At 47.3% G+C, this 27936-nt stretch overlaps 1 protein-coding gene and 1 long non-coding RNA gene across 6 annotated transcripts; one reads left to right on the top strand and one right to left on the bottom strand.

Moving 5' to 3' along the window:
* The first annotated feature begins 26 nt into the window (after positions 1-26).
* PPM1D (protein phosphatase, Mg2+/Mn2+ dependent 1D) lies at positions 27-26026 on the top strand. Of its 2 annotated transcripts, XM_066333526.1 has the most exons (7): positions 27-59; positions 1508-1598; positions 10390-10618; positions 12746-12870; positions 18806-18996; positions 21340-21579; positions 24603-26026. In XM_066333526.1, the coding sequence occupies exons 1-7, from the start codon at positions 42-44 to the stop codon at positions 25137-25139; spliced, it is 1431 nt and encodes a 476-aa protein (XP_066189623.1). In that variant the 5' UTR covers positions 27-41; the 3' UTR covers positions 25140-26026. The 2 variants fall into 2 exon arrangements, with proteins under 2 accessions (XP_066189623.1, XP_066189622.1); XM_066333525.1 differs by lacking the exons at positions 27-59; positions 1508-1598 and adding an exon at positions 5832-6441.
* On the bottom strand, positions 18187-27920 carry LOC136370217 (uncharacterized). 4 transcript variants are annotated; one of them, XR_010745137.1, is made up of 4 exons: positions 27859-27920; positions 27221-27401; positions 22559-22619; positions 18187-18329 (listed from the first exon to the last, which is right to left on the bottom strand). It is a non-coding gene; the product is annotated as an uncharacterized lncRNA (long non-coding RNA). The 4 variants fall into 4 exon arrangements; XR_010745136.1 differs by having other exon boundaries at positions 18222-18329; positions 22126-22619; XR_010745135.1 differs by lacking the exons at positions 18187-18329; positions 22559-22619 and having other exon boundaries at positions 26518-27401.
* Positions 27921-27936: the final 16 nt, after the last annotated feature.

The raw sequence follows: 27936 nt of genomic DNA, 5'->3' as shown, positions 1-27936 counted from the left end.
GAAAATCCCTCTGACTCCAATGCTTGTTGGCAGAGCTTCTGATGGATTTCCTTATCTTTGTTGGTATCTTTCTCTTTCCTTTTGTCTTTTTTTTTTATTTTTTTTTTTAATGTGGAGAAACAGTTAAAGGAGTTTTACGCACGCTGCCAACGCCTGAAAGCAGAATATGAGGATGGATGTTGTTTGGGGAAAAGCCTTCAGTCTGGCTGGCTGCTGCAATCTGAGCTTTTTGAAGCTGCAGCTGGGGCTCTGAACCCCTCACATGCACAGGATCTGGAGTGTGGCACATCTGGGTGTCATTGCAGGGGAAGGGGATGCAGACAGGGCTCACCGGGGTAAATGTAGAAAGAAAAATCTAATCGTGGTTATTGTGAAAGCAAAAACTGTCCCCAGAGATCAAACAGCCTCTGGGTTGTCAGAGCTCCCTGTGTGGAAGAGATTTTACATCTGCAGATGTGGTTGTGTGATTTTAGGAGGGTGGGCATGGAGGCTGCTGATGTTCTGCCCCCCCAGAAAGCTCAAAACCCTTAAAAAAACCCTAAATCCCAACCAGATATTGAGTTACTATTTCTGGACACCAGTGGCTTGCTGAAGCTCCCCTCTGTTGGAAGAAGCTGTTCCCACGGAAGGCTGAGAGCTGGGATTGCTCAGCCTGGAAAAGACAATCTTCAGGGTGACCCAACTTCAGCCTTCCAGCACCTGAAGGTTCCTGCAGGGGAGAGGGACTCTTTCCACAGGGCACAGGGAATGGCTCCACATTGGCAGAGGATGGGTTTTAATTGGATTTTAGGAAGAAATTCCTCTCTGGAGAGTGGAGAGGCCCTGGCACAGGGTGCCCAGAGAAGCTGTGGCTGCCCCTGGATCCCTGGAAGTGTCCCAGGACAGGTTGGATGGGCCTTGGAGCAGCCTGGGACAGTGAGAGGTGTCCCTGCTCATGGCAGGGGTGGGAATGAGAGAAGTTTTAAGGTCCCTTCCAACCCAAACTATTCCATGGTTCCTTTCTGTATCTGTATGTGAAACCATAGCTGGATAACTAATAAGTGAATTTGGTCTGAAAATTACTGCAGAGAACAGAAGTGTTGTCTTTGTCTCACAATTTTTGACTCTGTAACTGAGCCTCAAACTGAAAATAGGTTTTTTTGGTGATTTTTTTTCCTGTTATGCTCAGAAATTTATATTTCATCCAAATTAAGAGCTGAATGTTCATTAAAGCTCACGCAGGAAGCAGCAGAATTACCTCTCCTACAGCTGCTTTTTTCTCACTGCTGTGCCCTCAGGTCAGGTAAAGTCACCTGCAGCTTCACCTGACTCATTTTTAGCTGAAACCAATTAGGAAGTGCTCACACCAGGAGATTTCTGATGGGTGGATTTGGGAGGTGATTTTTGTCAGAGAAGTGATGATCAGCATTTGGGAGCCCTCTCACTGACCCAGTGCCTGCCTTCTATATGCCTGTCTCAAATGATTTTGTCAATAAATAAGTCCTATATATATTTTTTTTTTCCCCAGGAATATAATTCTAGAAAGTTTGGATGGAAAATATGGAATCTCTTTCATGTGCTGCCAGTGAGAGAATGTTGTTTGCACGCTTTCCTCAAAGGTAAGATACTTGTCAGGGAGCAAAAAACAAATGTTTGTATCATTCATGTGGTAACCAAGAGGAAGTTCAGTGTGGATGGAGTCAAAATTTTGAGCTAACTCATCAATGGGAAGTGAAGATTTGGATCATTATCTGCCATGGTTTAGGCTTTTCAGAATGGCCCAGCAGTTCTTGTTTTGTCATGGATTAAATGCTTGTTTATGTGAACAGCTTTGTGTTTTTTTGATGACTATAGCTGGGCATAGTTAGTGGAAAGAGGTTCTAAGAAAACAATAAAAACCTGCTGAATTTCCTTGCAGTATGCTTATTTTGAAGTGGGAAGGAAGTGAGCTGACATGGATAACATATGAACCTACTATATCTCCTTGATGTGGATATTAAAGGAACCTTGAAAATAGTTTATGGGGAAGTTGTTGGAGGCTTCTAATTTTAAATTCTTAACAGGAAATCATTAAACTGTAGAGGAGCCAACGTAACAGACTGTTGCTCTAAAACAAGAGCTAAATGCAGAGCATCCACATGAACTTGTCAGATCTTTTTTTAATAGTATTTTTTTTCCTTTCCTTTCATGTTTACTGTAACCCAGATAAATACATTTTCATTTCTGCTTTTCATATACATCTAGTTCAGGATCCTATTCTGAATGGGATGTGAAACCAGGGCCCTGATGGTCAGACCTGGGGGCAAGAGGGGAAATTCCCATTATCCATCAGAGCCAGGGGTGTTAATTCCTTGTGTGGTCAGGTCCCACCTTCCTCCACTGCGGGGGAAAAACCTTTAAAAACGTGGATATTGTTCATTTTTAGTTTCCTCTTTGGGGTGAAATTGCCATGCTCTGTGTGAGCCCCTTGCTGAGATGATTGGCACATTTCACATGAGCTATGCAAGAGGTGTAACCACCTTTGGGCACTGTCAGCTGATGAAGCCTAATTAGGGGCTTAATTAGGGGCTGGAGGAAGGAGAAACATTCTGAGGTGTCTGTAAGCACCAAGACACAAAAGTGAGTCCCCAAATACAGAGATTATCTTCAGACAAAAAAGGCTTTAAGGACGTGGGTTTGCCAAACCGAGTGGGCACTGCTGCTTTCTGCTGTAATAATTCATATAATTAATAAGTTTGTACCTAAAATATGAGCTTTTCTGAGTCTGACATTGAGCTGATGTGAATATTCATGTGTTGATAATTACATATATTTCATCTGTCAGACAAAATGAGTCATGGCTTTTGCAAAATATAACTTGGAGTGTCTTTAAAGCTGCTGGGGAGGAGAGGGCAGGATGCTGCTCCCCCAGTACCAAATTATGATGGGGAATTAGGAAGAATTTAAATGGACCTGTTTTATTTCTTTTGGTTGTCTGATGCAGCTGAAGGGAAAAAATTCTGCTGTAAAAAAATATAACTAGTTTAAGCCTATGTGAGATTCTTTAAGCCCCAGTTAAAAGAAAAACTGAACTTTTCATCACAAAAGGAATCATGGCCTTTGATTTTGAGAAATGATTTTAGGTAGTTGAACCAGAGCATTCTGAGGTGGATTTATTTCAGCAACTCTTAGACAAAATGGAGATAAGCTACCATTAAAGTCAAGTAAATATCTGATTGTGTTCGGGTTAGAAACATTTCATGTGAAATGAATTTAATTCTTACATTAAAAAAGCTTTTAACAGTGAGTGGTTTAACCTGACCTCTGCATCTAAAATATATAACTGAGGAACAGGCAGTTTCTGCTTAGCATTTGCTTCCCTTAAGCATAAACTCAAGAAAAGCACTCCCCATTTTTATAAATGCATCAAAATTGCTAAATTGCCCTTCAGTTATTGCCTGTTCCTCAGGTCCTGGGGTTTGGAAATGGCAGTGGTACTTTCTGCCAAACTTCATCTTTATTCAAAGTTTTTCTCCCTGCATCAAACTTCATCTTTATTAGAATTTTTTCTCCCTGCATCTTCAAATTTTATATGTTCCTATTTCTGTGAGGGTCTGGTTTAGTTGAAGGTGTTTTTTTTTTTTTTTTTTTTTGGTCAGCTGAAGGACTTCAGAAGAAAATGAGGAAATATGGTTTGAGTTGCTGCAGGATCTGCTGGTTTTGTGCCCTGTAAATCTTGAAGCACTTTGCTTTTCCAACAGCACTTTGGAGAGTGTAGTTGTTGCAGGCAAAACCATCTTTAATGTATTGTAATTTGATTGAATTTGTGAGTGCAGGTATGATTCATATGGGTTATTGTCTGGATTGTGGAAGCATTGACAGAAACGAGGCACTTTTTTCACTTGGAAAAGCAAAAGGAATACTTGGTTATAAAAAGACAGAAATACCTTAGGGTTTGAAAAGGACTTTCTTCCCTCATAACTGCTTTTTTCCTTTGTTTCCTTATTTTTACCAGACTACCTAAAGTATGTTTATGTGAAGTGTAGGAGTAGGAGCCAGTCTGTGTGGTTCTGCTCCTGGAGCAGCTCGTGGTTTTCCACTCAAAATTATTTAGGAAAGCATTGCTTATATTAAATGAGACTATTCCTCACATGACAACATATCTGGCTACATTTATCCAGCTACCAGATAGGGATATTGGAGTTTTTTGGAATAAAGGGTCTGTCCCTGTGATGACACTGTTATTTTGTCATTTTTTATTGATAGTTTTAAGTCAGTTTGTTTGTTTTCTGGTTACTTTGTAATTAAATAATATCCTGCAGTGGGGGTGGCAGTGCAGGCCTGGCAATTGATGTGTCATGTCCATGGTTTTTATTTTAATTAAGAGGGAAATAGTGATACATTCTGATGTTTGGGATTGCATAAAGCCCAAATTAGTCATTGTCTCCTTTACGCACTGTTGAAATGCCCAATACACTTACATAAAATACTGTTATGAAACTTCATGGTCAGATTTTTGGAGCAATTCTATATTGGGATTGATGATCTGGTGATTGATCTGAGGGTATAAACACCTGTAAAGTAGGAAGGGATCATTACCTGATTGGATTAGTGTGGATTAAATCATTAATGGCTCTAACAGGTTTGCAAATCCTCAGTGCTCTACGAATCCAAAGCTTTGTTGAAATATTCTTTTTTTTATGTTTTAAATACTGGTGACTTTAATGTGGTTGATGGAAGGAAATCCAAAAGGCTTGCAGTCCTGAAGCCAAACAATTATCTCCAGGGAAGGATTTTTGCAAAATTCCTTGGTGGTTTTTGCTGTAGCGAGAAGGGGCTCTAGGAGCTGGCAGTAAAGCAATGTCTGGAATTTCAGCTATAAAAACGAAACGCTCAAATCCCTCCAGAGTGAAGGAAAAGTCTTAAATGGTCACGAGCATAAAACGGTGCAGGGATGTGTGATTCCGGAGGGGTCATGGATGGAAATCAAGTGGGAAAACAGAGATGAAAGCAAGGAACAGGGAAAGATGGGGCTGAGTAACCGGGGGGTTCCTGGAGCAGGGAAAGACGGGGAGGGTTTGGGGAACAACCAGGGGATCCTGGAGCAATCCTGGGAGGAATCTTGTGCTTCCAGCTGCGCATCCCGCTCGCCGTGCTGAATTCTGTGCGGAGCCTTTTCGGAGCGCGTGTGCCGGGGGTGACCCGGGGGACGCTCTCCGCTCTCGGCACCGTCCTCGGGACGGCCAGAGGAGGAGCAGAGGCGGATCTGTCCCCTGAGCAGTGACAGCACCCCAGGGACCGGCCTGAAGTTGTGTCAGGGGAGGATCAGGCGGGAGATTGAAGGTTCTTTCGCTGGAGAGTGCCGGACACCACCGGGCTCCGTAGGGAACAGGCACGGCCGCGATGCTGCCGGGGATGCCCAGGCTGGGATTGCTGGGGTGTGTGCGCAGGGGCAGGACCGGCGGGATCGGGACAGGGGCGGCAGGACCGGCGGGATCGGGACAGGAGCAGGACCGGAGGGACAGGGGCAGCAGGACCGGCGGGACCGGGACAGGGGCAGCGGGACCGGGCGGGATAGGGACAGGGGCAGCGGGACCGGGCGGGATAGGGACAGGGGCAGCGGGACCGGGCGGGATAGGGACAGGGACAGCCGGACCGGGCGGGATAGGGGCAGCGGGACCGGAGGGATAGGAGCAGCAGGACCGGCGGGATAGGAGCAGCAGGACCGCGGGTCCCGCCCGGGCTCCGGGGCGGTTCCGGGCTCTGTGTCGCCGCTGCGCTCCCGCCCGCCGGCCGCAGGGGGCGCCGCGGAGCCCCGGCCGCGCCCGCCGCCCCTTCCGCCGCGGCGGGGCCGGCAGGGGGCGCTGGGCGGGCCGGGCCCGTTCCCGTTCCGGCGGGCGCAGGGAGCGGCAGCGGGAGCGGCCCGGGGCCGCCGCGGACATGCCCGAGCGCCGCCGCCGCCTCCTCCTCCTCCTCCGGCAATAGTCGTCGTCGGCGGGCGGGCAGCGGCGGGACCGCCGCGCGGAGCCGCTCCCCTCTCCCCGCTTCTCCCCATGGAGGGGCCGTACGCGCTCGGGGTGAGCGTGTTCTCCGACCAGGGCGGCAGGAAATACATGGAGGACGTGACCCACATCGTGGTGGAGCCCGAGGCGCCGCCGGCCGGGGCGCACAAAGGCGGAGCGGCTCCCGGCGCCGCCGAGCCCCCGGCCGAGAGCGGGCGGCGGCGAGGGGGGACCCCGCGGGCGGCCGAGGACGGGCCGCAGCCCCCCGGCCCCGGCCCCGGGCGGCGGCCGCGCCGCTCCGTCGCCTTCTTCGCCGTGTGCGACGGGCACGGCGGGCGGGAGGCGGCCCAGTTCGCCCGGGAGAACCTGTGGGGCTTCATCAAGAAGCAGAAGGGCTTCTGCTCGGCGGAGCCGGCCGAGGTGTGCGCGGCCCTGCGCAAGGGTTTCATCGCCTGCCACCGCGCCATGTGGAAAAAGCTGCGTAAGTGCCGGCGGGCGGCCGCGGACCCTCGGCGCTCTCCCGCGGGCTCCGCTGCCCTCCTCCTCCTCCTCCTCCTCCTCCCCTTTCCCTCCCGCACTATTGTCAGCGCTTCCCTCCTTCCCTCCAGCGCTGCCATCCCCGGGCGGAGCGCGGCACGGCAGCCCGGCCTCTCGGCCGAGCGCTTCGGGAGAGCCAGGAAAACTGGAGGGCACGCTGCGAGGAGAGAGATGTAAACACAGGGCGAGGACACGCTGCTGTGTTACGTAGCTGGGCATGGTGCGGTGGTAGGGCTGCAGTTTGTTTTCAGCGTGGTACGCGTCGATTTCCCAGTTCGGTTCATTGGGAAGGTCCTCATCTTGTTGCCTTGGGTAATCGCACTGAACTGCCCCTTAGGTTTCCCTTGCATCGTGAAAAGGAATTTTAAAAAAAGCCATTTTAACTAGCTGAAATGGGCTGGGAACGGTGTTTTTCCCCCTAACGGTGCTTCCGACTGTTTTTGTGAGTCCTGATGGAAGGATTGAAAGGTGGCTGGTGTATAACTCATATACGAGCATGGGGGAATACGCGGTGTCCCTGACAAAACAGAAAACACACTTAGTATCCTGAGGATGGTTTTGGTAGATCTAAATACTTCTCATCGTTATGTATTTATGTGTGTATTAGTTGTTTAATTGCAGTAGCACTGAAGTTTGAGTGGTAAATAAGTCAGTGTTAGGGAGAGGAGCATGTCCAGACAAGTGACAGTCATCATTCCTGTGCTCATCCTCCTCCCCGAGGTCTTGTGAGGCTGCAGTTTGAGTTCCTGAAAGGCTTTTTTCCTTTGTACGATGAAGGTTCTGACTTAGCGTGGTCGTTTATATAGAATGTATAGAATGTGTGTACATTGTTTATGCATTTAGGCATTCAAAAGCCCCAGAGAAAAGAAGCAAAAGCAGCGTACAGCGTGTGAAGGGAGGCGTGGAACATGGTAAAACTGGATCCAAAATAGTGACAGTGACAGTTGGGCTTGGGAGGGAAACCTGAAAAGCAAGAATTGCACTCAGAGCACCTCGGGCTTTCAATGAGGTGATTCAGGAGGGGAGGAGTGGTAATTATAGTTTCAAAACAGTTTCATTTTCCTTTTTCTTGAATAGCAAAATAGAGAAGTTGTGCAAATGTCCGATACTTGAGGAGATAACGGGGGAAGGAACAGTGAGTTTGAGGCCACAAAGGGAAGGCTGTGAATTTTAGAAGCACTAGAACTTGACCACAGCCTTGGCAATGGGATGTGCAGCCTCCTGTGCTGCCGGGCTGGGTGATAAGGAGCAAAATATGTGCACAGGGGGGAGATGGCATGGAGGGGGAGAGATAAGGAGTTGAGTTTTCTGGCTGTTGTGTCTGGCTGGTGTGTTATTTGTCACGGGGACTCTTGTGTGAGCACCGAAGGCAGGGAAAAGAGCAGGAATCTCTTGTTTAGCAAACAGCACCGGGGTTGTGGAAGCAATTAAAATTGTTGTGAGAAACAGCAGAGCTCTGGCTGGGAGCCTTTGATGGCACTTGGAGGTTGGTGTTTAGTAAACTCCAGAGTGTGTTTGCTCCTCCCGGTTCCTGCTGCACGTGCTTAACAGCCCGGCTTTTGTGGGACAAGCCCATCATTATCTCAAGTTTATAACTTCATCCTGTTAGGGAGTCCCAGCGTGAATTCTACTGACAGGCAATAATTTTCCATATTCTCACGTGTAAAGCAGCTTTTTAACTGTGCGTTGGTGACGCTGTGGACACGGAATGGAGACTGGGTATTCTGGTGTCTTGAAGTGTGTGGGAGAATGGTTTGGGGTTTTGGGCAGGAGGAGGGAGTCTTTATTGCTGGCTGTTGGAAGGGAAGCTTCTACTCAGCTGCTCTCTTAGTTGTTGGAAGTTCTGGAGTCATCCCCTGATAGACACAAACCACGCTGGTCATGACAGTAGCTGAAAAACAGAACCAGAAAAATGTCCATTTGTCACCAGTGATCGTTTCTGGTGTTAGTTCTGTGGTAATAAAATTCTCTGAATGCCAAAGATCTTCCGGAGTCAGAGTTCATTTTGAAATGAGTTGAGTTTATGAGTTCAAAGTTACAAAGTTGAGTGTGAAGGGCAGCAGAGAGGGGGGAAAACTGTTTTAGAAAGATGTGCTGTTGATGCTCCTGATCTGTGGAGGGCTTGAGTCCCTGGATTTGATTTTAATATTTGAGCTCAGAAGAAAGCCTGGCAGTTCTGACACTTTTGCAGGTTCCTGGTGAGACACAATCTCTACAGAGAGAACTGGGCTGTGTCTAAAACTTATCTCTGAACAGGAGCAAGGCATGAGCTACAGTCTCTGGATGACAGGCAGATAATTCCTGGTTTTGTTGAGCCTAAAATCTGAGGCTGCTGCATCATTCTTTCTCCCACAAGTGGGTGATTTCCTTCTCTCTGCTCCCCATCCCCATAAACACTGATTTGACTCTCTAATATATTTTATTGCTGTTCAGAGGTTGTTGCACTGACAGAAACTCATTAGTTGCAGCTTGTTTTCTATTAAGTGCATGGTTGAAGTCCTCATTACCACTTGGCTCCCTCCCTTGTTTGCTTTCCATTTGGAATGTGTTAGATTTAATATCCACAGTTAAAAACTGCCAGACAAAGTACTTCCAATAAGCTGATTGAATGTTCGTGTTCTTGAAATAAAGCTGCTCCTAGGGAGAAACTGTGTTTTAGTATTTAGAGCACAAAGCAAGAACTGTTGGAACTTAAATGTTTAAATTGTGCTGGATGTCTTGGTAGCTCTCACTGAGGAAATGCAGCTTGTGTCTTCATACTGCCTGTGAATTCTGCTTCTCCAAATTCTCCTTTTCCATCAGCTCTCCTCTGTCTTCTTCCCTCAGGCACCCCAACATCATTCAGTGGCACTAGAACTTCAGTTCCTCATTTTATTTATTCTGTTTAAAGCTTTAAAAGATTGAAATGTTTGCTTTTAGAGAGGCTAAGGTGTCACTGTGTTTCCTTTTCTCTCCTCCTGCGTTTATTTGCCGTGTGTTTGTTGCGCCGCGGTCACAAACAGAGAACGAGATGCTTTGGCAGCCTGAGCTGGGTATTTCCTGCAGACAGCTTGTGTCACAGTGGAATTTTTGTGTTGTGCTGTGTGAGCCTGACTTGTGAAGTGCAGGAGATTGGATGTGACAGGGAGATGAGGCTCCCTTTGGAGTTTGTCTGAAGCCGTGAGTGGGTGCAGCGAAGAAGAAACATGAGGTTGCTGTTGACAGTTGGAATCAACTGATAACTGGGAGCTGAGCCTGCTTCTGCTGGGTGCTGGGGTGGGGAGGAGGCTGCTGTGGCTGGGCTGGCTCCACGGGGGTGTTGTTGTCTCCGTTTGTACAGTTTTGGGAGAAGAGGAACTTGTGTAGACACAGAAATAAGAAAGGCATGAGAGAGAAATATGGATTGGATGTAACTGGAGAGAGTAGTGTAATAGGAGGTGGTTTGAGGGCAAAGCAGCTGAGGAAGATTTTCCTAACCAGGTGTAGTTGTGTTATCACTCTGAATTCCAGGGGTATCCCCTGTAGAATTTAAGGAGAGCCTACTGAGATAGTCTGAATCCTCCAAAGGGAAATGTGAGTCAAACATTTGAGACGTCATTCAGCGCAAAATGTTGCTGTTCAGCCTACGAAAGTAAAAGAGCAGTTTTTCTCCCTTCCAAGGTGTCATGGGTTGAAGCAAACCTAAACCACAACACGAGGGGATCAGGAATGCCCACAAATCCTGATTGCCAATAAACATCCTGACAGAATAACTGAATTTGGCACATTCCTGTTCCTTCAGACAGGGAAGCGAAGAGCAGATCGCTGGTTGTAGCATCCCACAAACCTCCGAGACGCCCTTCAAGACATTCCCAGTCCCCCAGAACTAAACCTGTGTTTTTGGTGTGTTTTTTTGCCTGGTTTCTCCCTGCAGCAGAGTGGCCCAAGACCATGACAGGGCTGCCCAGCACGTCGGGGACCACGGCCAGCGTGGTGATCATCCGCGGCTCCAAGATGTACGTGGCCCACGTGGGCGACTCGGGAGTGGTGCTGGGGGTCCAGGATGACCCCAAGGATGACTTTGTGAGAGCTGTGGAGGTGACCCAGGACCACAAGCCAGAACTTCCCAAAGAAAGGGAGAGGATTGAAGGCCTCGGGGGCAGGTAGGTTTGGCTGCTTTTCGCTGAGCTCCTCGTGGGAGGGCACGCGAGGTGCTGAATCTCAGCTGTTTTTCTTTTGTTCTCGTGATTTTTTTCTTACAGCTTGTTGGGGAATAAATGACAGGGATCCATTGTTACACGGTTGTGGTTTATGGTACATCCAGGATTTTAATTTCCCAGTGGGTCACGCAGCTGAGGGGTGCTTACAGTTCAAAATGTTCACCAACAACTTTTTGCAAGCAGAAATGCTTGGTTTTTTGGCCTGTTTTCTTTTAAATTCTGAGGAACCTGCAGGTTGGGCGGATTGCCTTTTCACATGGGTAAAATGATAGGAGGTCTGGAATATCCAGTTTGTCACAGCACTCTAATTTGTCAGGCATTCTGCATTGTCCCTGAGGTGACAATCAATGGCAGCTGTTGAATCAACTCTTCGAAGCTTCTGCTTAGGGAACATGAGAAAAATCCTGGATTTGAAACAAAACCCTGCCTTTGCTGTTTTAACACCACAATTTAGCTCCTGTCTTTCCAGGAGCCGTCCTTTCCCTGGCAGGAGCTGGCAGATGCTGGCACATCCCAGCTGAGGTGGGTGTGTGTTCCCTGGAAGGGCCCTGTCAGGTGGCACAAATGTTTGGAGACAACCCCCAGGGCTGGGATCTGGGAGCTCTGCCTTCTCCTGGTGCCACACCAGATGGATGGGCACGGTTTCCTCCTCGGAGCAGGGACCACTGAAGGTTTTCCTGCTGACATCATTCATCTGGGAGCCCAAAAACCTTCAGATATTTGTGTCTCTGGCAGGTGGGAGTTGATCAGGGGCTGTTTTGCAGGAGGGATAGCCTGCAGTTTTGCTGTAGGTTTCCAGGGTGTTTTTTAGAGACTAGAAGTCTCTGAAGGTTCAAAGAAGCATTCCCTACAACTTAGTATCTACAGGAATAGTTAATCTTAATTTTTTAAAAATTTTTCCTGTCACTCCTCCTGCTTTTCCCAGTCTGGCTGTGAGGCACATGGTGGGAGTGAGGTGGAACTGTGCAGCTGTGTTGGGAATGCCTTGTCTTTTATGAGAACAAACTGGTAACAGTTAATGGGAGAGCATGATGGACTCTTCCATTAAAATGCTATTTTCCCAGTAACAACCTGAGCGTGGGATGAGGTTTTCTTTCCAGCAGTGACTGAAGTGAGCTCTGTGTGGCCATTAGCTGTATAAGTGGATGAGATCAAGTTTTAGGATGTGGTGTTTGTGACTTTGCCATGCTCTGGATGGAGCTGAACATGCCCTTGTTGTTAAGGCCTTTGAAGTGTCAGGAAGTGCATCTCGAATGGCTTCAGCATGAGGAATCTTGAGGCTGTTCCAGAGCTGCTCAGTTTCTAATTACCAATGGCTGTTCCTTGGATGAAAGGAACTTTCAATATCCAGTTCCTAGCCTGGTTGGGACCAAACTTTGCTGGTTCCTGGTTTCATTAGCTCTAATTCCTTGATGGTTCATGCTTATTCTTTTTTTTTCTTCCCTGCCTGACAGAACTGCCCCAGTTATTTGCTCTGTAGTTCCTTTGACCCTCCAGTGCCATCTGGGAGAGTTAAACCGGTGCTCAGTGCCTCAGAGTAGGTGTTCACATGCAAATGCTGAGCTGTTCTCTCTATCTCCTGCTTCCTGCAGACACCAGCCCGGGACAGTTCCTCTGTTTGTGTCTGCCCTGCTGTTGGTGGCCCTTCCATTAAGCAAAATCCTTCCTTTTCTGCTGTTTGAGCTGTGCCATGCTGCTCTGTGCAGCCAAACCTTGGGAGGTGTAGGAGCCTGAAGGAGGAACTGTGTGGAATTTACACCCGAGTGAGCTGATGTTGGTGGCCCTCGTCTGAGGGAGGCAAATCCAGTTCTGCTCTGCCTCTGATAGATTGAAAAGACACTTTTGCATGTATTGTAACCAGCCAGAATTTCTCCCAGGTCTTCACCACCTTGTCTTTTATTTTCTTCTGCTCTCCATCTCTCACTTTTCCCCTTTGTCTTTATACGGAACTGTCGAAGTGCTATCGTGCGTTTTGAAATACTCATCGTGCCGTCACCGTTACCTCCACATTTGCATATTTAACTGGTTTTGTTCCCGTTGCTGACCTGTGCCCCTGTCTGGTGCTTGCAGTGTGATCAACAAGTCTGGAGTGAACCGGGTGGTGTGGAAGAGGCCCCGGCTGACCCACAACGGCCCCGTGCGCCGCAGCACCGTCATCGACCAGATCCCCTTCCTGGCCGTGGCCAGAGCCCTGGGTGAGTGCCCTGAGCTCAGTTCACCCCCTGCCTGTGCCACAGCAGCTTACAGGGCTCTCCTCACTCGCCTCCTCTGAGTCTGGGCCTTTAAAGTGGGTTTTTAATGCAATAATACGCTGTGTTTTTTGAATAACGCCGTAGCTGGGGAGGTAGTCACCTATAATTTACGAGGTTTTCAGTGTCAGCCCTGCAAGGATGGGATTTAATTTTACCACCAGCTAGGCAAAAATTACAGTCCCATTATCTCAGTGAGAAAGAGCCAAGTGTGCTCTCCCTCCTGGAGACACACAGGGTTTGTACATTGTCACCAGTTTTGCTGGATGATGTATGAAATGCTTCAGTCTTTCTTTTGTGGAGAATCTTTTTCTTTTTTCTTTTGAGGATTGGCATAGAATGGGATGAAAGTCAAATCTATTTAGCTAGAACTTGCCTTTATGGGAGCACTAGAGATGAGAAACTGTCTTTGAGGAGCACCTCATTCCAAGGACAGAAAGGGATAATGCAGGACAAGAAAACTTGTGATGAATGGGTTTTTGGGAAGTACTCCTTAACTGAATTATTTGGTTTCTCTTACCCATGATTTTTAGTGTTTCTGGTCATTTTTCTCCTTAAATTCCATTGCAGAATGCCAATCTTTGGCTGTTCATTTTTTTCTCCCTTGGTGCAGTGAAGAATCTTCCGTGCAGATACACCCAGAATAGGTTTGATTTGATGGGGTTGTGGTTTTTACCTGTAAGAGCTGTGCTCTGATTCCTTGCTGGCAGCTTGGCAGGCCCCTGGCAGTGCTGGCAGAGCTCCTGGGTCAGCTGGCAGTGCCCATGGGGACAGGCTGTTCTGGGACCAGGCTCTGGATCATTCCAGAGCCTTGCTGTGTCTTATTTCACAGGCAGGAATAGCTGTGCCACAGGGATTGCTCCAGAGTTGAGGAGAATTTTTCAGCGATAACAAACATGGAAAAGTCAATTGTGTGTCAAGCAAGGAGTCCCAGGTGCCTAAAAATTAAAAAAAAATTAATTTTAAGGACTTTTTTTCTGTTTCTGAAAGTCTTTATGTGCCATATTTCAGGTAGAATAGAGTTTATTTTGTGATTAGGAGAACTGACTTGAGAGTTTGAGTAAATCCTTTGGAGTTACTGGATGAGTAGCAAAAAACCCTTCATCCCCTGAGCAGCAGCACATCCCTGTTGTTCCCTCCTGCAGGACAGGGGAGGTGTGTTCCTCCTGGATTGCAAATTTTGATGCATCTTTTGTTTTTGTGATTGCAAGTTTGTTGCCTGTCTGGAGAGCTCTTGCTGCCTTTTGGTCTGATTGCTCCCAGCAAGCTGAACAGAAGGATTTGGCTGGGGTTTGTGTGCAGATGGGAATTCAAGGAACCATGCCTTTGTTAGCCCCCAGTGCATTCTTTCCCAGCAAATGCATGGAGAGAGGATTTTTGGAGAGTTTTCAGGTCTAAAAAATGGGAATATGTATCTCTTATCAATTCTTGGATTTGAAAGCTCAGAGCTGATGCTGGGACCAAATTTTTAATTTTTTTTTTTTTTTTTTATCCAGGCCTCCTCTCCTGCCTGGATAAAAAAAAATTAACAGGACAACAAGAATCTGTCAAAAGAGACATTTAGGGTTGGGATTTTATTATATTTAGAATGGGGGAGATTATTTGATTAAACCCCCTAAAATTTAGATCACAGATGGTGTTTTAAGTGTCTCTCTCTTACAACACTTTAAAATATTTTGATGTAGTCTCATGCCCCAGTCTTTAGGTCTAGTGCACTCTTAAGGAGTTCAGGAAAGGTTTTGGAAATGGCAGGAATAAAGCACCCTGGAAAAGTTGTGTTCAGCCAGCAGAAAATCCTGGTGCAGAAGAAATCTTTGTGGCCACATTAATTTCCCATTCTGATTGTCAGAAGTACCCTTCTGCCCTAAAATAAGCATTTGTGGTATGCACAGTGGCCGTATTTAAGTATTTAAATAATGCTTAATTTATTTATAGCCCCATAACAAGTCAGAAATATTTGGGCTTTGTGCTGTCCCTGTAAAGCATCTGTAAGCTGCTTTAATGGCCACAGCAGGTTTCTGTGTCTTCTAAAAAACCATTTTAAACTGTAGCAGAGTTCTGTGTTTCCACAGCTACTTCTGCTGACCTTTTCTGAGCAATAACATATATATATTTTTATTAATACTAAATTTGCCTTGGAATAGATCCTCAGGAGTCTGTGGCGAGGGGTTCCCTGGCACTGCTGGAGGTGTTTAAATGAATGAATGATGAAACCTGAGCCAGGAGCCCGTTAGTTCATCCACTCCCTCCTGTGGGAACATGAACTCTGCTCTCCCTAGGGGTTTTTTGTTGTTTTTTTTTTTTTAGACAGGAAAATAATCGGCTCACCCCTGTCTTTCAGGTGGAGCAGGGAGAGGTTTGCCTCTTCCCAAGAACAGGAATTTCCTGCTGCCCTCTAGGAGCAGCTCTGTAGCAGAGCAGGGAGCCCGTGGAGCTGCTGCAGGGATCTGTGACAGGGGCAGGGAAGCAGTTTTCCAGAACTGATGCCAGGACTGTTTTGTGAAGCTCTCTGAATGCACAGCCCATGAAATCCTGGAGAAGAGGTTATGGCTGACCTCAAATGATCTGAGGAAATGCCTGTGTAAGATTTTAGGGTTGTTTGCATGCATTTCACTCTCTTTAAAATTCAGTGGCACAGCTGCCAATCAGTTTTTCCTTCCTGCTCCACTGTAGGCCACAAACCTGAATCACATGGGATTGTGTAAGATGTATTTACAGCAGTTTCCAGCTTCTATTGATAATTGCTTTTCTGTTTTATCTCTATGAAACCAGACAAACTTGGGGAGTGTTTGGGAATCTTTTTTTGTCCTCAGGATATCTCGCTGTGGCTTGTACCATTTTCTTCAGCCCTGAGACAAAATAATAAATGTGCTGTGTGTGCTTTGTTCTGGGTGTTAGACATCGTGTGAGGGCACCTGTGGCTCCTCATGGAGGAAAAACTTTGATTTAAAAAAGCTCTGGGATTAATCAACCCGGGGTTTTATTTTGGATTGAGTTATGAAAGTAACGTTTTCTTTCCTCTATTAAAACCAAAAGCCCCATTTATATGCAAAACAGCATCTCCAGAAACTGAAATGAAAGACTTGATTTATGTGATTTCTGGTCATGCTTTATTGCTCTAAGAAGGCTTTGGGTTTAATCCAATTCAGCCCACTTACACGATGGGTGTTTTTGTTTGTAACTTCCATTACTTCCCTGGCAGCACTTGACTTAGAAGTAGGTTTGTTGTTGTCTCTCTTACCTTATAAAATACTGCATAACTTGATACATTCTTAGAGGCAGCTAAATTAATTTCTTGCTCTTTTAATATCTGATTTCAAACATCTATTTCATTCTGTAAGATGCAGTGTAGATCTCTGTTTATTATTCTGGTTTGAGTCAGGACTAAGGAACAGGTTTTTCTGGAAGATACAGAAAGAACTACATTAATAACTTTCTTCCTTTTTTTGGTTTGGAAAAAAAATATGCAAACCTCACACTGAAAAAAATACTCCCAGTGTGTAAGTTTTTAAAGAACAAGCTTGTCAGGAGTTTTGTAAATGCTTGGGTTTTAATTCAGAACCAAAACAGTCTGGCCCCCAAATGGAAGCCTGAGAGCCTGGCATTGCAGCCCCTGGCACATCCCAGGCTGCCACAGGGTCACTGATTAAAATTAAAGATTTCAGAGCACTTTGAAACGCTCAGAGAAACGTGTTCTCTGCTTGCTGACTGCTCTCCTCTCCTTTTTCCTTCCCAGAGCTGTGACAGAGGCTGCCAGGGGAAGTTCCCGGGGTGTATTCCATGTATTCCCAGGGTGTATTCCTTGTATTCCCTGTGTTCCTGGGATGCTGGGCAGCAGCTCCAGAAAGCTTTGCCTTAGGCTGAGGAGTTCTGCCCTTCAGGAAAAAAAAAACCAAACCAAAATAAAAATATAAATGTCCTTCACGCCGTGAGATGGGCTCAGGGTCGGAAGAGACTGTGAGTCACTCTGTGCCCTTCAAAAGTTCATAATCCTTGGAGCTGGCCTTGTGAGCACTGTGATATTCCCAGTTTTCCCTGTGAGGAGCCTCCTCCCTCTTGGAGCAGATCCCCTGGAATCAGTGTGATGATGATTGCTTGGCTCTTTCCTCGGGAAGGGCAGCAGATGGACACGATGACACAGTGTGTGAAAGAACCCAAATTAATGAACATCAGGTTATTTTTATCACCCAGCACAGTATTTTTAATTAAAAAACCGATTCAGCTAATAACATTTTGCCATTTCTCCTACGTGAGCATGAACAGACTGACAAACGGACGTGTAAAAATATCATTTATATATTGGAAATTGATGCTGCTGTTGTTTATTTGACCTGCTGCGGCCGTGACTGAGCGACGTGAGAAACTCTTTGAGTGCAGGAGGACTTTCCGTGGCAATTCACATCCAAAAACTGCTCAGCTCTGGTGTTACAGTATTTATTTTGATCTCTCTGCCAGCTGGCTTTGTCGGGAGCCCGTGGCAGCAGCCGAGTGCACCTCTGTAGGAGCAGGCTTGGCTTTTAATTAGCACTCATTAGCAGCATGTGCTTGTGGGGCTTTAATGAGGATGGGCTGCGGTGGAGTGGGGTAATTGAGTTGTGAAGTATTCCCTTTCCTGGTTCTGGAAAAATCTTTTCAACTGGTCGGTAGCTTAAGGCAAAGCTAATGGAAGGCAAGGAGGAGGACAAAAAGCTGATTTATTGTCTTTAAAACGCTGCTGATGGATGTGGAAGAAGCTCCAGGCTTTGTCCGGCAAAAAGCAAAGGAAGAGCCTGACAAAACCTTACTCTTGAGTTGTTGAGCTTCTGTTTGCTGTGCAGCTCTGACGTTTTTAATTAATTTCTGCTTTTAAAGCTGTGTGTTCTGCACAGAGAAATGTAGCCAGTGCTTGCAAGTAATAATAATGTTACTTTTTGTTGCTTATCACACCAGGAAGCTGTTTGTGAATGAACATGGAAATAAATTTTAAGCAGAGGTGTTAGGTCAAATTATTACTATTCTTGATTTGAAGGCCTAGCCTTAGAAAAGGTTTTTAATTTTTCAAGTATACTTGATAACTAGAATCGAAATAAATTAGCATGGAGACGCATTTTTCTGCTGGAGCTGTTTTTATCTGAGGATGGTTTGGAGAGAGCTCTTGAACCAGGGGCTGGTTTGACTCGGATGTGTTGCTCAGCTTTGTTTCTGGTGAGGTGACCCCAAACTCATTGACACAGTGAGAGAGATTTAAAAATAGAAATGTTCCCTGCATGGGACCGTCCTAGGGAGAGGCTTGAGCTCTTATTTGCTCCCCTCCTGCTGGAGCTCAGGCAGTGCCCGTGTTCCTGTGGCTTCCCTCCAGCTCCCAAACTTGGCCCGTGGTGTTCAGCTGCAGAGAGCCCCGAGTGGCTCTGCTGGAGATGCTCGAGCTGTGGGAGGAAAAGGAATGGCAAAGGGAATGAGAAAAAAAGGCTTCAATCTCCTCTTTAGCTTTTTGCTTTGTTCCTTCCCTGTGGCACCTGCAGGCACAAATATTTGTGCATTTGGTGTGGGATCAACAAAGGTTTTAATTCTGCTTAAGGAGAATTTGATTAATTCAGGTAGGTTTTAGTTGGGAGAGGGGTTGAGGTTTCACCATTTTCTAGGTATTGATCTGTTTCCTTTCTCCTTTTCCCACAAATACTTGTTTTAAGAGTGGAAAACCTCTCTGATTACAGCTTGGTTTAGTTTAAATATGATTATGAGGTGGCAGCAGCTGACTGGGCTGGAATTTCTCTATATTCCTACTGGTGACTCAAGGCTTATGGTGATACTTTTCCTGGGAAAGCCATTTTTCTCTATTTTCCAGGAGTGAGGTTTCTCCTGTGTTGTGTAACAATCCCAACCCATTTTTGTGCTTTCTCAGGTGATCTCTGGAGCTACGACTTCTACAGTGGGGAGTTTGTGGTGTCCCCTGAGCCCGACACCAGCGTGCACACCATTGATCCCCAGAAGCACAGATACATCATCCTTGGCAGTGACGGGCTCTGGAACATGATCCCACCTCAGGATGCCATCTCCATGTGCCAGGATCACGAGGAGAAGAAGTATTTCATGGTGAGAGCATGGAAATTTCAGCTTTGTTACCTCTGAAAATTGTTCAGTCTGCTGGGGATGAAAAGTGCCCCACTGAGTTTGGGGTTTAGGCAGATCGATGGTTTTTGCCACAACATAAAAGTTGTTACAGTGTGGCTGATGATAAATACCGTGGGTGTTAACGTAGTTTAAATTGTTTGCTTTATGTTTTGGGGGAGTTTGACTAGCAGGGTGTTGTCTGTGAGTAATGAAGGAGACAATGAGTTTCTTCTCTAAGGAAGTTACACAAAATGCTGTCTGAACATTAAATTTATTTCCCATTAAGGTGCATGTTATAATGCAGACTATTTGGACTCTCTGATTTATTTTACAAAACAGTTGAGAATTTATCTTGGAGCATCAGAGAGTAAACACTCTGCAAACCCCATGAGGGACTTTGAAAAGGCTGTAGGTTGTGTTCCAACCTATTACAAGCTTCTGCTGTGTAACAAGTTATATATACTGCCTAAAGCACTGTGTATGTGTGGAATATACCACAAACTGATTTAAAGGTGGTTTTAAGAAGGGAGATGAGTTTTAATCAGTATTTCTGGAGGTGCTTTGGGGCGTGGTTTGTAGGAAAGTGTGTGGTGTGAGGTGCCTTGAGGTGACATGGTGGCTCTGGGTGCCAGTGACTGTGTGTCCCCTGTGTGTCCCCAGGGTGATGTGTGGCAGTTGTGGCTGCTGCTGGCCCTGTGTGATGCTCTCTGTAATGGCTCTGTGTGCCAGCCCTCTGAGACACTTCGTGTCCCCAGGGTGAGGCATGGCACTTAAGTTCCTGATGCTGGTGGCTCTGTGGGGTGGCTCTGACACCTCGTGTCCACTGTGTGTCCCCAGGGCAGCGTGTGACAGTCGTGTGCACGATGCTGGTGGCACTGAGGGATGGTTCTGTTTGATGCCCTGTGTGACACTGTCACATGTCCCCAGGGCGAGGCGCGGCAGTCCCGTACCCAGACGGGGCTGTCTCTATGGAGTGTCTCTATGGGATATCTGTGTGTGACACTGTCCCCCATGTCCCGGGCTGTCTCTATGGGATATCTGTGTGTGACACTGTCCCCGTGTGTCCCCAGGGCGAGGCGCGGCAGTCCCGTACCCAGACGGGGCTGTCTCTATGGAGTGTCTCTATGGGATATCTGTGTGTGACACTGTCCGCCATGTCCCGGGCTGTCTCTATGGGATATCTGTGTGTGACACTGTCCCCGTGTCCCCAGGGCGAGGCGCGGCAGTCCCGTACCCAGACGGGGCTGTCTCTATGGAGTGTCTCTATGGGATATCTGTGTGTGACACTGTCCCCGTGTCCCCAGGGCGAGGCGCGGCAGTCCCGTGCCCGGATTGGGCTGTGTCTATGGAGTGTCTCTATGGGATATCTGTGTGTGACACTGTCCCCCGTGTCCCGGGCTGTCTCTATGGGATATCTGTGTGTGACACTGTCCCCCGTGTCTCTATGGGATATCTGTGTGTGACACTGTCCCCCGTGTCCCGGGGTGTCTCTATGGGATATCTGTGTGTGACACTGTCCCCGTGTCCCCAGGGCGAGGCGCGGCAGTCCCGTACCCGGGTTGGGCTGTCTCTATGGAGTGTCTCTATGGGATATCTGTGTGTGACACTGTCCCCGTGTCCCCAGGGCGAGGCGCGGCAGTCCTGTGCCCGGATTGGGGTGTCTCTATGGGATATCTGTGTGTGACACTGTCCCCGTGTGTCCCCAGGGCGAGGCGCGGCAGTCCTGTGCCCGGATTGGGCTGTCTCTATGGAGTGTCTCTATGGGATATCTGTGTGTGACACTGTCCCCGTGTCCCCAGGGCGAGGCGCGGCAGTCCTGTGCCCGGATTGGGCTGTCTCTATGGGATATCTGTGTGACACTGTCCCCCGTGTCCCGGGGTGTCTCTATGGGATATCTGTGTGACACTGTCCCCCATGTCCTGGGGTGTCTCTATGGGATATCTGTGTGTGACACTGTCCCCGTGTCTCTATGGGATATCTGTGTGACACTGTCCCCCGTGTCCCGGGCTGTGTCTATGGGATATCTGTGTGTGACACTGTCTCCCGTGTCTCTATGGGATATCTGTGTGTGACGCTGTCCCCGTGTCCCCAGGGCGAGGCGCGGCAGTCCCGTGCCCGGGTTGGGCTGTCTCTATGGAGTGTCTCTATGGGATATCTGTGTGTGACACTGTCCCCGTGTCCCGGGCTGTGTCTATGGGATATCTCTGTGTGACACTGTCCCCGTGTCCCCAGGGCGAGGCGCGGCAGTCCCGTACCCAGACGGGGCTGTCTCTATGGAGTGTCTCTATGGGATATCTGTGTGTGACACTGTCCCCGTGTCCCCAGGGCGAGGCGCGGCAGTCCTGTGCCCGGATGCTGGTGGGGCGGGCCCTGGGCCGCTGGAGGCAGCGGATGCTGCGGGCAGACAACACCAGCGCCATCGTCATCTGCATCGCTCCGCTGCGGGAGCGCGGCCGCTGGGACGGCGACGAGGAGCTGGTGCTCAACCTGGCCGAGGGGCCCAGCTACAGCAGCCCCGACGGCAGCAGCCTCAGCCCGTCCCGCTGCTGCACGCCCCCCGTCAAGGTAAGGGCTCTGCCTTCCCTCCCCTGCTCCCTGGCCATCAGAACACCGCCAGAAACACTCCGAGAAACTCCTGGCCTGTCAATTCTCACCTCCGTTTAACCTTGCTGTTTTGGGGTTTTTGCTGTGACTGAGATCGGTTAAAACATGATGTTGTCATTGCGTGACCCTTGTGGGTCTCTCCTGCCTCTGGATATTCTGTGAACTCTACAGTTATCCTCAATTTTTCCACCTGCAAAGGTTTGGAGGACTGGACCAACTTTTAACAGTGTTTCTTAAGAGGCTTTTAACACTCTGCTTTGGTGTTCCAATGTAGGAATTTTCAGAATTGCTGCTGGTCGTTTATTGGTAGTTGTTGAGCTCTGCTCCCTCCCTAATGTGGAGGAAATCAGTGCTGTTACTTGACAAACCTTGAAATGTGTTTTTTCTTAAAGCAAGTTTCCTGAGATGCTCCCCAAAATTCACGGCAGCTTTTTGAGACAGAGAGGAACCAGAGTGGGGATCAAAAATAATATAAATTAGATATAAAAAAGAAACTATCCAACACACCCTCTTAGAAGTTAAGGCTGGGCTGCAGTTTCTCTTCCTGCCTTGCCAGGTGCTTGTGTAGTTTGCCCAGCCCAGGGATTGCAGATTGTGAACCTGTTCCTGACAGGGTGTGCTTTGATTTGGGTTGGTTTGGTTGTGGTGCTGTTGGGCTTTTATTTTATTTTTTAAGGTTAATTTGTTCCAACACATGTTGCTGTAAGGAACTTTTTCTTTCTGTACTGGGAGATCTCATTATCTTCCTTTGGTTGATTTGATGTTCTTTGTTGGAGGCAGAGACATCATAACATAAGGTTTTTCTGAAGGCTCCGAGTTTGACTTGTTAACATAAAGCAGAGCTCTTCAGAGGGTTTTTGTTTTCTTGTTTTGTGGCTTTTCTTACCCCCCTCTAAGAACTGGAGTGTAGTTATGAGTGGCTGTTTGTCTCAGTAATTACCAGCTGCTCCTGATTTAAGTCACTGTCCTTTGATGTTCTGCAGAATCTTCAGATAATTGTCCTTTGGGCAAAGGAAAAGAAAGCAGAAATTAGAAAGGGAGTTTTAAACATTCCCTTGGGAGAAACAAGCTCTAATAAAATGGCAAGCTTCAGCTTTGTCTCCTCCCCTTTCATCTAGTGGAGCAAAATCCATGGAAATAGCTTTAAACCTAGCAAAATCTTGAGGAAAAACATTCAATTGTAAGTGCTCCTCAAATTTTCAGCCACAGTTTCTGTGAGGGAAGCAGGGATGGCCTTGATGCCTGACAGCTGCTACCTGCCAAAACAATTAATTTGGAAATAGATGGAGACCAAAGTTGGTTAATTAAACAAAAGTATTTCTTAATTGCCTGTGCTTCTGGCAGCAATTACTAATACCAAATTAATTCCAGTATTCCTGAGGCCAGTGAGGAAGATTGATTGGGTTATTGAGAAATTCAGTTGGTGATTTGTGGTTTATTTTTCCTGTTTTGTTACATACTCTCCAGCAGTCCATCCTCTGCCTTTCCTTGGCTTCCCAAAGCCTTGTTCAGCCTCAGCTGTTTGCACCAGCAGGAGAAGCTGGGGGGAAGAACCACAGCATTAAATGTCTTGCACAATAAAAAAACATAAAGCTGAGTTTTCTGTGACACAGTGTCAGAAATGAAACTGAGCAGCTGAAGTAGAGCTGCTCTCTGTGTGTGATCTGGTGTCCTTCTGGGTTCTGCAGGGACTCAGATGAAGAATAACCTTTAAAATTCCCTTCATAAAGGTCTTCCCTCTTGTATTGCTGAATGTAGTGAAGGGATGTCGTCTAAATGGTTTTGTCTACACATGGGGAGCCACAGAGGAGTGGAGTGGAAGACCAGTGTGGATGCTGGGAACAATCCTGATTATCTTTCCATTTGGAATGCATTTTATTAAACCTGGAGTTTTTCTGGGTTATGGCTTCAGGAGCATGTTTATTCACCTGAGATGTGTCCCTGACTGATCCAGCTGCGTGCATTTCAGTTTCCAGCACAGGATTTTCTTAAAGTAATAACTGCCTTTTGCCTTCCATTGAGGCTGTGTAGTGTGGCCTTGAAATTTACTTTTGAAGGACTCACCGAGTAACCAGGGACTTCTTCACAATTAAATCTTTAATAGGGTCAGAATTCCTATCTTCAGGGCTCTGCATAAACACTAATTTTCACAATCCCTCTGTGGATAGTTGAGAGCAAGTCTTGTCCCCATTTTCCTGTTGGTGAAACTGAAAATGTGGCAGAAACACTTCTCAGAGGCTGCAGCAGAGATGGGGGTCAGAGTTTAGGAAAGGCCTTGGTCTTTGGGACCTCACTGTGCTCCCCAGGGAGCAGCTGGATGTGCTCTGAGGGATCCAGAGGCAATAAAAGTGTAACCTTACACAGCAAACAGGAGTATTTTTAGCTGTCTGTGTCTGACTGTCCCTCTCCGTGGGCAGCTGTGAGGAGGAGTCTGTGCAGCCCCTGATAACCTGGTTGTGCAGTAACTGAGAGTGCTGAACATGCCAAAGGTCAGGAGGCTCTTTGCTGTTTGCCCTGAGGGTTTTTTGGCCACCGGCCATGTAGAAATCTGAGGGCAGTGCCTCTGTCAGTGCCTGGTGCAGGGAAGTCCTGCCGATGAGACTGGCAGAGATTACAGGCACTGCTTTTCCTCCTGAATTCCCAGCAGCTGCCCTCAGTATTCTACTGCAGTTCACATCCCCAGGCAGAGTCGTTTCCACCTCTCAACAGGGAGAGATGAGGAGTCTGCTTTGGAGCAGGATTTTTCTGGCTTGGATGAGGTTTAGGGAAATTGTAAAAGTGCCACACGCTGTCTGTACCCTCACAGGATCAGGTCTGTCCCTGGCAGTGTCCAAGGGCAGGTGGGCAGGGGCCTGGAGCAAGCTGGGATAGTGGAAGGTGTCCCTGCCATGGCAGAGTTTGGAGCTAAGTGATCCTGAAGGTCCCTTCCCAAATCATTCTGTGACTGTATTTATTCCTAAGTGTTTTGTTTCCTTTTCCCTCAGCTGGTAGAAGATGACCCGTGGCCACGACTGAACTCTGCCGAGCCCATTCCTCCCCTCCTGCACAGCAACATGCTCTCAGAGAAATACCTGGAGCTGCCAAACGAGATTGCCAAAAGCAATTTACCTTCCTCGGGCGGAACCCCGAAGGATTCAGCCCCCCAGGAGGAGAAATGCAGCAAAGCCCTGGCCTTGAGGCTACAGGAATCCTACAGCAATGGTTTGTCAGTCAGCCTCTCCCCTTCCAACTCAGGCACGGACCAAAAAGGCTTGAAGGCGTCCCCTAACGGGCCGAGCAAGGCGCAGGAGGCGGAGAGGACGCCCCCGGCCAGCTTCAAGCGGACACTGGAGGAATCCAACTCGGGCCCGGCGCTGAAGAAGCCGCGGCGGGGGCTGAGCCGGGCCCCGGGGGAAGGCGCGGCCGTCACCCCGCAGCGCCGCAGCCCGGCCAAGCTGGCCATGAGGCGCAGCCTCCGCGGGCAGAAAAAGCTCAGCAATCCGCTCTTCCACCCGCCCAGGAAAGCTGTTTGTGTTTGCTGAGCTTCCTCTCCTTGTCCTGCCGGTTTGAAAGCCCTTCCCCCGTCGATCTGGTTTTATTTTTTAAAAGTAGGAACTTTTTTTTTGGTATCCGACAGCTTTTATCCCCCGGCCTTGTATTTTGCTTGTATTATAACTGTGAATTTTGTAGATGTGTAGGGGTATAAGTCGCTGTAAAATGTGTGTAAATTTGTATTCCTTCATATAAATGTAGTCTTCTTTTCTTCCTTGTATAATTGTTACGGCGGGGCTAAGCCTTGTTTAAAAAAAAAAAAAAAAAGGCAAAAACAAAAAGTCAAATGATCCTTTTTGTTAATTTACTAAAGTCGTCAATTTGTATACGCTTCTTGTGAGGAGAATTTCACAACTTTTTAACTAAAGTAAATTATTAAACAGAATGGAAGATATGTATTTTCGTAGTCTGATACGTTCCACCTAAAGTGTGTCTTTTAGAGAATACACTAGGTCTATATTTTGGTTTTAAATTTTAGATTTCTCTACTCAGAAATGAAATGTATGTGGAAGCTGAGATTTGAGTCTTGCTTTACACACCTCAATGTCGATTTTATGTTGATTAAAATACTATGCAGTATCTTATTTAGTTGTATTTTTTGGTAACAATAATCGTCAAAAGTATTTAGCAAAAAAAAGTGTGTTTTAACAACTCCAACTCCCCCTGAGCATCTGACAAAGCCATTCCCATCCCCTGTTCCAAATGATGGCATTTTCTCCAGGCATCACTGCCCTCCTGAGATGTGTTTTCTGCTATTCCAATACCAATGGTGCTGCTAATACCTTTCAACACAAGTTCTTAAATTATTTTATGACTATTTTCATTGACTATGTGGACCATGTGTATGTTCACCTCAATAAAACACATGAAAATTTGATGGGGATGCCTTTTATTTTTTTAATTTTTATTTCAGGCTTAAGCTCTGTTATTTATTCAGCAGCGAAATACGAATTTATTAGTACAAAAACTATTCATATTTATCTGGTATTCATTAAATATCTGAATACTCTCCCCTTTCTCACTGTGGCTTAGGAAACAAGACATCCCACTTAGATTTATGACAGAACCGATCTTGGCACTTTATCCTGAATGTTACACTGAAGCAATATATTAACTCTTTAAAATTTTGTTTTGATGGGAAAGCAAAAGGCCAGGACTTTATTCCAGTGGCCAGGATGGTGATTTAAAGAATCCAGTTCTTTACTGCTGAAACAATAAACCATGGGGTTGGAAGCAGGCCTGCTATCTATATGTGTTACCATGGTTACAGAAATCCCAGGGGATTTTATTCCTGAAAAATATTCCCTTTCATCCGTGCTGGGAACACAGCGCTGCCTCAGGAGATGAAAGAAACAGCCTGTCCAACTTGGATCCTGCAAGAATTTATTTCTGTGGGTGTGGGGAGTAACTGCAGTTCGTGAAGTTTTGCTGTGATGTTGAAATTCTACCCCAGATGCGGGAAGGAAAGGCTGTGTGGCAACAACCTTTGCAACAAAGTAAGGGAATAATTATCTCTTTTCAAGTAGTTTGCATTGAACCTTCTACAGAGTGACTGTAACACCTTGGTTAGATGATTGTATTGCTACTTATAAGGGAAATATGCAGAAGGAAAAAAAGATGTGTATTGAATTTTCCAGCGTTTTTTGCTCTACATAGAAGCAAAATTTAAGTTCCCACAGAATTCTGTGCACTCAGAGATGTGAGCATCACTGAAATTTCCTCAAGCAATTATAAACTTGGGCTTCTCCACTTTTTTGCCTATTTTTTTCTTTACTCTTAACAAATAAACCCAATCCTACAAATTTTCCTGGGGAAGCTGCTGGATGATGGTGAAAATTAAACAGGCAGAGCTCCTCTGCCCTGGACAGAAACCTCCCTGCTGATAGAAACTGGCAGCAGTTTACTCCTGGGAACACTTTGCCCACCTCTTTTATCATTTGACTTTTCTGAAATTAATATTCAAAGCTGAGACAGGGAATTTACACCTGGTAAGTTAACAGGGGCTCCTTCGGTAAGGTCAAACCTGAGTTACAACTTTTTCTTGCGAAATAAAGCTGGGCTCTGTGCAAACCTGCTCACAGGCACTTCGTGAATGTTTTCAGTCCTTGTTTCACTCTTCTGGTATGTGGATGATGATGTTGTCACAGAAGTCAGGTGCACTCCCAGAGCAGGTCACCTCTCCTGACCTGGTGCCACTGTGTGGAAACCTGAGCCTGTGTGTCACCCCGAGGGATCCGGGCAGTGCTGGACACCTGTAAACAGAAATCACACACTGGGCTGGGCTGAGAACTCAAACGTCACTCACAGACACCTTCCACTGTCCAAGCTGGCCTTGGGCACTGCCAGGGATGGGACAGCCACAGCTTCTCCGGGCACCCTGTGCCAGGCCCTCCCCACCCTCACAGGGAACACGTTCTTTTTATAATCAAAATCCACCCTCTGGCAGTGTGAAGCCATTCCTTGTGTCCAATCGCTCCTTGTCCAAAGATCTCTCTCCGTGGCCCTTTGGGGGGGCTTTTGAGGCCTTTCCTCAGCCGCGTCTCCAGCGCTGCTGCCACAGCACCCGAGCTCTGAGGGGCAGCCCCTGAAGACCCTGCGCTGTCCTTGAGCTCTCCAGCCTGGAGAAGCTCCAGCCGGGGATCGCCTCGGCCCCGCGGGCATTCCGCCTTACCGGGGCTCTGTGCCCACAGCGCTCGGGTCGTTCCTCACCTTCCCCCGGCCCCTCCGAGCGCCGCCCGCCCTCAGCCGCCCTCAGCCGCCCTCAGCCGCCCTCACGGTCCCTCACGG

This window comes from Sylvia atricapilla, chromosome 20 (genome assembly GCF_009819655.1).
Source record: "Sylvia atricapilla isolate bSylAtr1 chromosome 20, bSylAtr1.pri, whole genome shotgun sequence".
In the NCBI taxonomy this organism is placed as follows: Eukaryota; Metazoa; Chordata; class Aves; order Passeriformes; family Sylviidae; genus Sylvia; species Sylvia atricapilla.
The sequence above is the reverse complement of the archived record's forward strand: the minus strand, read 5'-3'. Positions and strand labels throughout refer to the sequence as shown.

Bases quoted from the DNA above. Each gene is read 5' to 3' on its own strand.
- PPM1D (XM_066333525.1), top strand. From the start codon at position 6,012: ATGGAGGGGCCGTACGCGCTCGGGGTGAGCGTGTTCTCCGACCAGGGC. The intron at 10,619-12,745 runs GTAGGTTTGGCT...TGGTGCTTGCAG, and splicing joins ATTGAAGGCCTCGGGGGCAG to TGTGATCAACAAGTCTGGAG. The intron at 12,871-18,805 runs GTGAGTGCCCTG...GTGCTTTCTCAG, and splicing joins GGCCGTGGCCAGAGCCCTGG to GTGATCTCTGGAGCTACGAC.